The sequence below is a fragment of the Dipodomys ordii genome, unplaced genomic scaffold, assembly GCF_000151885.1.
Source record: "Dipodomys ordii isolate 6190 unplaced genomic scaffold, Dord_2.0 Scaffold231, whole genome shotgun sequence".
NCBI lineage: Eukaryota > Metazoa > Chordata > Mammalia > Rodentia > Heteromyidae > Dipodomys > Dipodomys ordii.
This window is the reverse complement of record NW_012267447.1, coordinates 288830-300494: the sequence shown is the minus strand read 5'-3', so window position 1 is coordinate 300494 and position 11665 is coordinate 288830. Positions and strand designations below refer to the sequence as shown.

The window sequence follows — 11665 nt, the reverse complement described above, 5'->3', positions numbered from 1 at the left end:
AAAAAAAAAAAAAAAAAAAAGATTTACAGAATAGGATAGCACTCAGAAACAAAACTTTACATTTATAGTCAAAATACTTTTCACAATGATAACAAGGTAATTTAAATGGAGAAAGGACATTCTTTTCAATAAATAATGATGCAAAATCTAGATATTCACAAATAAAAGAATGAAACTGAATGTTTCTTTATACTTCATAAAAGTAAACCAAATGGGGCTGGGAAGGTGGCTGAGTGGTAGTGCTTGCTTTGCATGCATGAGGCCCTTGGTTTGATTCCTCAGCACCACATGAGCAGAAAAAGTCGGAAGTGGGGCTAAAGCTCAAGTGGTAGAGCGCTAGTATACAGCTGAAGAGCTGAGGGACAGTGCCCAGGCCCAGAATTGAGGCCCCACAACCGACAAAAGAAAAATAAAAAAATAAAAGTAAACCAAATGATAAAACTCCTAAAATAAATCATAGTGGTAAAGCTTCATGACACTAATTTAGGCAACAATATTTTACATACAAAACCAAAACTACATGTTAACATCAAAAATTTTTGTTTGGCAAAGGACAATTTCAACAGAATGTAAAGGCAAATTGCAGAATGCAAATATTTGCAAATCATTTACCTACTAAAGGATTAATATTCAATATACACAGAGTTCCAATAACACAACAAAACCTGAATAAAAACAGCAAAGGATGTAAAGTCACTTCTCCAAAGATACATACATGGGCAACAAGCAAGCACATGAAAATACTTCACATTATTAACCATCAAGGAAATAAAAGTCAAAGTGCAAGTAACATACCACTGCATATTCATTAGGAAGGCTATTGTCCAAAACAAAAACAAAAACCAGAATACAGGAATAGGCTCAAATGAATTTCAATTTGAATTCTTGGATACTGTTGGTAAGAATAGAAAATGATGCAGTTTGTGCAGAATAGCAGTATGAAGTTTCATCAAAATATTAAACATGAAATAAAATTTATTCCAGATATTTCACTTCTTGTTTCATATATATCCATAAGAATTAAAAGCAGAGCCTTGAAGACATACTTGTGAAGTCAATTTCCCAGGAGATTTATATTCACCATAGCCAAAAGATAAAAACAATTGTAAGGGTACATTGACAAATTAATGGATAAATAAAATGCGGCATACTCATTATTAAAATATAACTTAGCCTTAAAAGAAACATCTAACATGATACCAAAAAGAATAAACTCTGAAGTGAATAGAAAAATCTCATACGTCATACCATTTCATTTACATGATATAACTAGAATAACTCAAATTTAGTAACAAGAAGAATGGTAGCTGCACCCAACACTGGGGAAAAGAATCAATGAATAGTAGTTGTATCAATGAATAGTAGTTTCAGTTTAGATGAAGTATTTTCAGGGAATCGTTACACCACAAAGTGGATAACACTGAAATTTATACTTGCATGGGGATAAGATGATAAATTTCCTACTATATGTATTTGTTATTATCAAAAACAAAATAAAGGACTCCTGATTAGGGCCAAATTTAAGCAATGCACTATAGGTCAACTATACTGAAAACTCATACCTAAAACAAAGATAAAAACATGTTACTTAATATACTAGAACATGTTAGGAAAGGAATAACAAAGCAGAATGACATTCTACTGAAATCATTATTAGAAGTATGCTTTCTTGTCCAGTGCTCATGTCTCATGCCTGTAATCCTAGCTACTCAGGAGTCTGAGATCTGAGGATTGTGGTTCAAAGCCAGCCTGGGCAGGAAAGTCCATGACACTCTCATCTCCAATTAACCACCAGAAAACCAGAAGTAGTACTGTGGCTTAATATGTAGAGTGCTTGCCTTGAGCTGAAGAGCTCTGGGACAGCACCCAGGCCTAGATTTCAAGCCCCATAACCCACAAAAAAAAAGTATGTTTTCTCCTCCTATGGAGAAAGCAAAATGGTATTAGATCTACATACTAAACAACAATTAAAAAAAAACCCTTTCATTTTTCAATGAGAAATAATGTGACATATATTGTACATATATGAATATTAATATTTTGGCCATATGCTTCTTACCAAAATGGATTTGCAGACACCTGCAACAGCTTGACAGGCAGCAGATGTAGGAAAGTCAATAGGCAGGTTGGGAAGACCCAAAATGGTAACCAAAGGCAAGAGACCTTTCTGATTCACAAATTCTTGACAGTGGTCATCTGTTGTATTGTTGCTCAGAATAGATTCCACAAATTTCATCTAGGTAATGAAAAAATATTTTAAGAAAAAGTTAGAGGGCCCCACTTGGACTAAAAGGACAGTTAAGATGGTCACAATATCACTGTTTTCTAAAATACCAAAACTTATACTAAATGGTGATAGATGCATAGTACATAGCCTAAACCACCAAGAAATTAAGAATTGGAACTTCTTCCCATCTACCATTTCAACTATACCAGGATATAATTTTAGAGGAAAGTGAAGTATAGCTCAAAGCCACACAATAAATCAGATTCAGGACTACTCCTACTCCCACTTCTTGGTGACACTGGGGTTTGAGTCAGGGCCTTGCATTTGCCAGGAAGGCACTCTATCACTTGAGCCACTCCCCAGCCCTTTTTTTACTAAGTTATTTTCAGAGCATTCATTTTTCCTAGACCAGTTATGAACTGCATTTTATCTATGTGTCCTTGTAGCTGGGATCACAGATTTGCACACCATGCATGCCCAGCATGTTTGCTGGGATGGAAGTGTCATTAACATTTTGTCTAGTATGTCCTTGAACTGTGATCCTCCTGATCTTTGTCTTCATAGAAGCTAGGATTACAGTCAAAATTCACCACAACAAGACCCAAATTTCTTATTTTTGCTTATTTATTAGTTATGTGCGCCTCCGCGTATATCATAGCTATTTCCCCTGAAAGAGTGGTTTGAAGCAAACAAAGCAATCATTTTAAAAGAAAGAAAAATGTGGGCAACAACACATAGGCACAAAAGAAACATCTCTAGGAGTGTTGAAAGTGCTTGATATCCTAGAATAATGCTAATTGGGTTTTTCCTTATTGCTAAATAATTCTAGAAAAGTTCAAATACTTTGCATTTTCCTGTAATATACTTAGGAAGCTAAAAGAAAAGGACACATTGACTGGGAAAGAGAGAAGTTAATGAGAAAAAATATATGCTGTATACATTCAGAACATGTAATAAAGGAATAATGGTATTAAGAAAGCCCACTCTATGTCCTTTTGGATTCCAATGGGCAGAGAATGAACAGAAAATGAACAGAAAATGGAGAATCAAACTAGGCTGGGGATCAGGGTAATTTTTTTTAAAAGAAACTAGTCTACGAGAATAAAAACGTAAGTTTCCAGATTTGTAAATCATTCCCCTCTGGATTTTAAGGGAAAAAATAGAAAACTATTGAATTCTTTGATGATCCCACACCTGTTCTAGGGAAACATACACATTTATTTAATTTGCCCTACAATGAATCTTACCACATTAAGGATGTAATCCATGAGGGGAATAGGAATACGTTCCTCTGTACCAACAACCCTGTTAAGGGAGAAAAGAGTGAGTTACACAGAAATTCACAATACCAGTGCAAGAGAAAAAAGTGAGGAAAAGGATATAGTAAGAATATAGGCCTTTTTATAAGTTAAGACTCCAAGTTTTAGACTCATACCACATGGAGAAAATAGTTGAAATTTATCTTGAACCTAGCCTGAATAGAATTGAAAGAAAGGGGGAAAACCAAGCCTTTAAAAGTACAGGATTTAACTAGGAGAGTACAAGGAAAGGAGTGACACTGTCCAAAAAGAGATGTACTCTTTTACGTAACAGTAACACCTTCTGAACATACCTTTATAATAAATTTTTTTTAAAGTACAGGATTTTTACATATCACAAGTGACATTATTATCTAAGAATAGGAAAACTACCATTAGAGGAATGCATATTAAAAATTAAGTATTAGTAACTTCAACAAAAAGGATCTAGTAAAACAAACTCAAAACACTTTATGTTGTATCAAGTTTAGTTACAGATAACAGGAAGAGAAATTAATTTTGTTCAAATCCATGCATAGGTTGATAAATTATGCTAAATAGTCAATGCTGATAAAAGGTGAAAGATCTGCTCCAGGCCTCCTTCCCTAACAATCTATACTTGCAGCCTAACAACATCATTTCTTCTGCATTTTTAGATGCTTCAATCCATGAGGGGAATAGGAATAAGAGGTTATAATAATGCTGTAGCTGCAGAAAATGCAGTCTTAGATTAAAAGCTGTAACTTGGTTTTTTGCCATCAAAGTAATGGCAGGATGGAGGGGGGGTAAAACGACACTTAAATAGTATACTTAAATGAAATCTTGGTTTTTCTTTCTATCTTGTATCTTTGAGGTACAAAAATGTACCGGGAAGATAAGCTCCAGGAAAGAATGAAGCATTTTAGAAATAGACTCTAGGAACAGATTTTTATTTTCATAATAACAGGAAATTTTATTAGGTAGGAATATAGTTTTAATAATCTGAAAAGTATGCTGTCCCTTGGGTAAGAATTTTACCCTTGCACAAGGTTTTACTGAAGTTTAACAGGTTTGAGGCTCTACCCCAGGACCAGCCTAAAAGTAATCACTGTTAAAAAGATTGGGGCAGGTTTACAGAATTACATTTGAACCCTTAAGGCATGCTTTACTGACTGGACTATTATTTCAGGAACATGTACTAGAAGGAAGCCTTAGCCTTAATCCTTTGGGGAAATAGACTTAAGTAAAAAGTAGTGGAAGAACAGTTGACAAGTAATAGTTCTCATCTCATAGTACAACAAAATGAAAATACAGAGTGGGTGAGATTGAGTGGAATACAGTGTAAACAGTGTGGAGATGTAATAATACACCCCTCCTCAGAATATAATTGATATAAGCCAATAAAAAAAAAAGGAAAGAGAATGGAGAGGCATAATGAATGGTTTCAATGATAAAATGCCCAAAGCTGGCTTTTAGGGGAAGAGATGCTATGAATATCCTTAATGAAAAATCTTTGAACACTATACAAATGGAGGAGCTCTATAAGCCACAATTACAAAGATTTCATGAGACTACAAACTTTTCCATTTAACTATATTTCCTCAGAATTATGCAGCATCTAACACCAACCCTCCATTCCAACTTTTGCCTCAAATACACCACAGATCAACGCCTGTAACTAATAAATGCAGCTGAGGCTGAAATCCAATGAGATACCCACCCCTTGGCAGAAGTCAAATATGGTGCAGAGCCTAGGTGATGTAATGAAATGGGCCGCAGATGCTCCCTTCATTGCTAGATGGAAGTTGACTGGAAGAACAAGAGGAAAGGCAAACCAAATAGTGGCTCTTAATATAACCACAGGAACAAATTTATACTCAAGTAACTACTTTTCTTCCTCTCCTACCTTCATCTTCGGCTATGAGGCCCAAGAAGTCATGTAGTAATACTAGAAATGATGAACTTACTATCTTCCAAAGAATTCCACCTACCAGTTGGCCTCAAGAAGTCATTCAAGTCTTTAAAATAATGTGTTCACATTAAAAACAATAAAAGAGGATTGGTGCTGGTATAATCTTAGTCAGTCCCAGCTTTGAGACACCTATCTCATGTTAACTATACAAAAAAGCCAGAAATGGAGCTACGGCTCAAGTGGTAGAGCACTAGGTCAGGGACAAGCCTCAAGACATGCACGCACACGCACACACAGAGTAAAAGACTGCATTATAGTGGTGAATGAAGCAATCTAATATAACTGTTATATGAAAAACTTCTTGCCTTGCTCTCTTTTCCAAAACATACAAGTTCCCAAATTCTGATCAGTTTTACCTTTTTTCTCTGCTCTTCCAAAAGGAACCCTACAAATGGCTCACCTTTCAGGGAACAAATGCTTCTCTGTACCCATTGCCTTAAAAAACCAGACAACTGAACTATTGTTTAATTCCAAAGACCACAAGGACCTACACAACCCATTTCTTTCAAGAAACAGGTTATAAGCTTGGCACACTGAATGCAAACTAACATAAAATGAACTTCTAATGCCCTAATGAGAAACCCTGATTACTTACTGCTAAGTATATCTATTTTCAGTTACATCAGATTTTAAAAGGCAAAAGAAACCCAAAGACAAATATTTAAAACCATTTACACTGTCAATTTGTGGTGGCTCACAACTGTAACCCCCAGAACCAAGGAGAATAGAGCAAGTGGATCCCAAGACTGAGGTCAGAGTGAATTACATAACAAAGTTCTAGGATGTCTTATGATACATAACAAGACTCTGTCTCAAAAGAGAACTACTTATAATAAATGCTCCTAATGTAGAAAAACAGCCCAAGTATTTAGGTAGACTATATTGTCTAAGTTTCCATATATCAGATCCTTAGCATAAAACCAAGTAACTCAAGTCAAGATCTGAGCATTGTGGTTTGAAGCCAGCCTGGGCAAGAAAGTCCATGAGATTCAAGTTCTCCAACTAAACAGCAAAAAAGGCAGAAATGGAGCTCTGGTTCAAGAGGTAGAACAATAACCTTGAAATTTTAAAAGAAACTCAGGGACAATGCTCAGTCCTGAGTTCAAGCACCAGGAACAGCACAAATATATATATATATATTACTCAAAACTCACATATAAACACTAAATTCTAAATAATTAATACTGCTGGTTTGTGGGGGAAAAAACCAGAAAAGCCAACTCCAATTGGAAGAATAAACACTATTTCATATTCATAAATTAGATCACTTAGTAATTAAATACTGACATTCAATATGAATCTCAAAAGCATAAACAAAAAAATCCAATAAACAAAAGTATACAGATCAGAAACATAAGTAAAATTCCATTTATATGATTATATTTACAGAATGTTCTTGAATATGTAAAATTAATCTACAGTGAAAGATCAAAGGTGGGCAAAACGGTAACTGGAAATTTTAAATATGCAGTTTACCGTATGGGAATTATACTTTAAGAAAAAAATTAATGCAAAGCCAAATGCCAATGGCTCATGCTTGTAACCCCAGCTACTCAGGAGGCTGAGGATCATGGTTTGCAGCCAGCCCAGCCAGCCAAAATCTACAGGACTCTCTATCTCCAACTAACCACCAAAAAGCCCAAAGTAGAGCTGTGGTTCAAGTGACAAAGCACTAACTTTGATCACAAAAGCTCAGGGAGCCAGGTGCTAGTAGCTCACACCTGTAAATCCTAGCTACCCAGGAGGCTGATGTCTACAGATTGCAGCTCAAAGTCAGCCCTGGGCATAAAAGTCCCTGTGACTCAGAGTGGCTCAGGTGGTAGAGTGCTAGCTAGCCTTAAGCAAAAAAGCAAGAGACAGTGCCCAGGCCCTGAGTTCAAGCCCCAGGATAGACACATGGAAACACAAATACACACACAGACACACACACACACAAATGGGAGTGCTGAAGATGTGGCTCAAGTGATAAAGTGCCAGTTGGATCAAGCAGGGAGAGCATGAGGCCCTGAATTCATGCCTCAGTAGGGACACAAACAAATAAGGGGGGAAGGGGAGACATCTGAATTTAAGTGCCTATAGTCCATGCCTGTAACCCTAGCTATGAGAGGCTGAGATTAAGAGGCTAAGCAGGGAAGAAAAAGTCCAGACACTTTTTCAACCAAAGAGTTGGGATCTTAAACATGTGACTATCACTTCTGCTACCAAATGAAGCTCAATATATGTACAAGGAGGGAAGAAAATAAAAAGAACCTGCCACACAAGGTCCTGGATTGAAACACCAACATGACACTCCCTTACAAAAACTGGAGAAAAAGCATGGCCTATGAATATATGTATACAGCATAGGAAAGGGTTGGGGGCATGAAAAAGGAATTTGTTACCCCGTTTTAAAAGTCTGAAACCAGAACATGAAGATAAAGGGAGGGGAGACAAACCCATTTCTAAACCTCTTTATCTATAGTGAGTACACAAAAATTTCTATCCTAAGCATGTAGGTTAATGAGATTAAAAAAAGAACCCATCCACCTTCTAATGTATATATGGATTTCAAAATGAAGCTTGAGTTTAGATAGTTTCCTTGCTTTTCACTCCAGCAAAAACAATGCACTTAGTAATTGGGATTCCTTCCCCGCCTTTAAAGACGGCAGAAGTGAACAAGGATATAAAATGTTGAAATTTGTGAAACAGTCAAGGGTAGTGGCATGTATGTGTAATCTTATTCAGTAGGTGAAGGCTTTCAAGTTCTTGGCCAGCCCAGGCAGAAAATAGTAGTGAATTCATATCACAAAAATAAAATAGAAGATGGGTGCTCATTGGCTGTAACCCTACTCAGAAGGCTGAGATCTGAGAACCACAGTTTGAAGCCAGCCCTGAACAAGAAAGTCTGTGAGACTCATCATCAATTAACCACCCCAAAAAACCTTACTGGCGGAGGTATGGGGCTCAAGTGGTAGAGTGCTAGCTTTGAGCACAAAAGCTCAGAATTAGCACCCAGGCCAAGATTTCAAGCCACAAAAGAAAAAGAAACAAAAGGCTGGGCATGCAGTTCAAATGGTAGAGCACTTGTGTGGCATGTACGAGTCCATGGCTTTAAAACTTCTGGAAGGGGAGTGGAGGGGGGGTGGTGAAAAGAGGAGAGGCAAAAAAAGATAAATATTTTGAATAAGTTAATATAGCAATGAACTACTAAGACATGTAGTATAGAAAGAAACACTATAGAGTAATCTTAGAATCTCTTTTTTTGGTCAGTTGTGGGGCTTGAACTCAGCCTGGGCACTATATCTCAGCTCTTCAGCCCAAGGGAGGTGGCTCTACCCCTTGGGCAACAGTACCACTTCCCATTTTTGAGTGGTTAATTGGAGATAAGAGTCTCCCAGCCTTTGCTGCCTGGGCTCACTTTGAACTGCAATTATCAGCCTCTAGAGTAGCTAGGATTACAGGCATGAGCCACCAGAGCAGACTGGACAGATCTCTTTCCTAAAGTGATTAGGATGAGTGAAGAATGCCATTAGCATACAAAACTTCAAGAGGAACTTAAGATTCACTTCCCTTTTGGAAATATATAGAAAAAAAGTCCTTTAGGAATAATGTATTTGGGTGGGTACCTGTAATCCTAGCTACACAGGAGGCTGAGGAGATCCACCATTCCAAGCCAGCCCAGGCAGAAAAGTCCAAGAGAGTATAATCTCCAATAAACTATGCAGAAAAAGCTGGAAGTGACATTGTGGCTCAAGTTGTACAGTGCTAGCCTTGAACACAAAAAGGCTCAGGGTCAGTGCCCAGGCCCAGAGTTCAAGACCCAGGACAGTCAAAAAAATAAATAAAGGAAAAGAATGAGTAACTATAACCCCTCTATACATTACTTTTATAATAACAAAAACAGTTTTTAAGACTAATATATTTGGGCTGGGAAGGTGGCTCAGTGGTAGAGCGCTTGCCTTGCATGCAGGAGGCCCTGGATTCGATTCCTCAGCACCACATAAGCAAAAAGAAAAAAGCCAGAAGTGCTGCTATGGCTCAAGTGGTAGAGCGCTAGCCTAGAGCTGAGGGACAGCGCCAAAGCCCAGAGTTCAGGCCCCATGACCGGACTCAAAAAATTAAAAAAAAAAAGTCAAGACTAATATATTTGGGCAAACCTCACAGTGATTTGGTAGATAGAAATGAAGTAGGTAAGTTGGGAATGGAAGCAAATATGGATAATACATAATGATAGGTGATATGGTAAGAAAAGAATAGAAGAGACTGAAGAACTGAATGCTGCTGAGAAAATTTGAAGTTACAAATAGCTTGAATATTAGGCATGTTAAATTTTTAGGTAATGGAGAAACTAAAAATAAATGGTCCAAACCACTAATACAAAAAAGGAAATTTTTCCTTATTTGTAGTCAGGAAGAGGAACTCAACCCAGCAGGGGCTGATTCCTTGGTGCTCTACCCCCCTCAACCTGAAAAGGTATAGTTCTCTTTCAGGATGTCTTTCTCCTCTAGAAGAGTATTTTAAAGTAATAAGACCATCCTGCTAGAACAAAGGGAGGTTTGCTTTCTCAGAGTAAGACATCTGCTCAAAGAACGAAAGCTGTTAGCAGCAATAATTCCCTTCTCCTCCAAAACTGCTGAAACCAGCATGTTCACTATTATCTAGACTTCTAAGAGAACACACCAATTCTGAATTCATGCCACCAGGATCTTAAGGCCCAAGCTAACTTTAATCTTCAGCTCAAACCTAGTCATGTATACACCTCTCTCATCCCTCCCTTAAGATGCCAATCAACACACAAAAGGAACATTAAATGAAGTAATACAATACTGAAGAGGGCTCAGCTCCACTACTTGCTTAAACGTGATTAAGAATCAACTGCCAGCTCCAGGTGAGATCTCAAAATTCAAAAAGCCTGTGCAACTATTCATTATCAATATTTATGTCGCCTTTCTCAGTGCATCCAGGTAGTCAATTTTTTTTTGGGCCAGTCTTGGGCTCAAACCCTTAAACTCTGGGCACTGTCCCTGAGCTTTTTTGCTCAAGCCACATCTCTGCTTCTGGCTTTTTGGGTAGTTAATTGGAGATTGGAGTCTCACGGACTTTCCTGCTTGGGCTGGCTTCAAATCTGGATCCTCAGATCTTAGCCACCTGAGTAGAGAGGAATGCAGGTGTGAGCCACCAGTGCCCAGCCCAGAGGTAGTCAATTCTTATGTAGGCTATAACTGAAGCAAATAGAAATAAGATGAAATTAGATCATCTGGATTAATATAGTTCAAAGCCTTCTCTAATTTATCTGGTATGAACACACAGTAATCAAAGGAACAAAACCAACAGCAACAAACTGCCAGCCAAAAAAGTTTGCGAGAATATCAACAAAATAAATCAGGTTTCAAATGTACAATGTTTTTAAATGTGCTTGCAGCAGGCAGTCAGTGATGTGAAATACCAAATCAATGCAGAGCAAAATGAGTCCACCGTGCAAAAGCCCATCAACTTTCTATGTTTCTCAAGGAAACCAACACTATTAAATACCAACGTACAAATGATACTACCAAGGAACAAGAGGAAAAGAAAAACGATATAATCTTAGACAGAACCTTAAAATAAACCAACTCTCACTTCTGGCAGATGAAAGTGACATTATGGGGACTGTGGCTCAGTGGTAGAACACTTGCCTAGCATGCATGAGATCCTGGATTCTACCCCAAACACCACAAACATGGGGGAAAAAATAATGCTAAGACTGACTTAGTAACATGCCCAAGATCACAAGGCTGGAAAATTCATCTTGGGAACACTTACTGCTGGTTAGGCTCAGTTTCATTTTGCTGAGTAGTATTAAAGCTCTGCATGGCCTGTACTTCCTCCTCCTCTTCATCCTCACTAGATGCTTCTTCTGCAGCATGATTAGACCTTGGAGGAGGAGCAGAGGCAGTTCCATCTGCCTTCTGGATTGACGGCTTCTGGCAAATATATTTAGGGTCTCTTCCAAGATTACAGATTTCTTCAAGTAACTGATGGCAAAAGATAAGGTTATTTGTTAACACTTCAGAAATATAAGATATGAAGATTTTGTGAGCATTTTCTTTTTTTCTTTTTTGTCGGTCGTGGGAATTGAACTCTGGGCCTGGGCACTGTCCCTCAGCTCTTCAGCTCAAGGCGAACGCTCTACCACTTGAGCTACAGCGCCACTTCCGGTTTTCTGGTGGT

General features: G+C 37.7%; 1 protein-coding gene across 3 annotated transcripts in view; it reads right to left on the bottom strand.

Annotated features, from left to right (window-relative positions):
• Huwe1 (HECT, UBA and WWE domain containing 1, E3 ubiquitin protein ligase) overlaps window positions 1-11665 on the bottom strand; it is a 183370-nt gene that overhangs the window by 79980 nt on the left and 91725 nt on the right. For 2 of the 3 annotated variants that reach the window (XM_013035924.1, XM_013035926.1), the window contains exons 24-26: window positions 11258-11469; window positions 3475-3532; window positions 2060-2236 (exon numbers count right to left, since the gene is read on the bottom strand). In XM_013035924.1, the coding sequence (XP_012891378.1) occupies window positions 2060-2236; window positions 3475-3532; window positions 11258-11469 (447 nt within the window). Of the gene's footprint in view, window positions 1-2059; window positions 2237-3474; window positions 3533-11257; window positions 11470-11665 lie in introns of those variants that run through there. The other variant, XM_013035927.1, reaches the window with a different exon arrangement.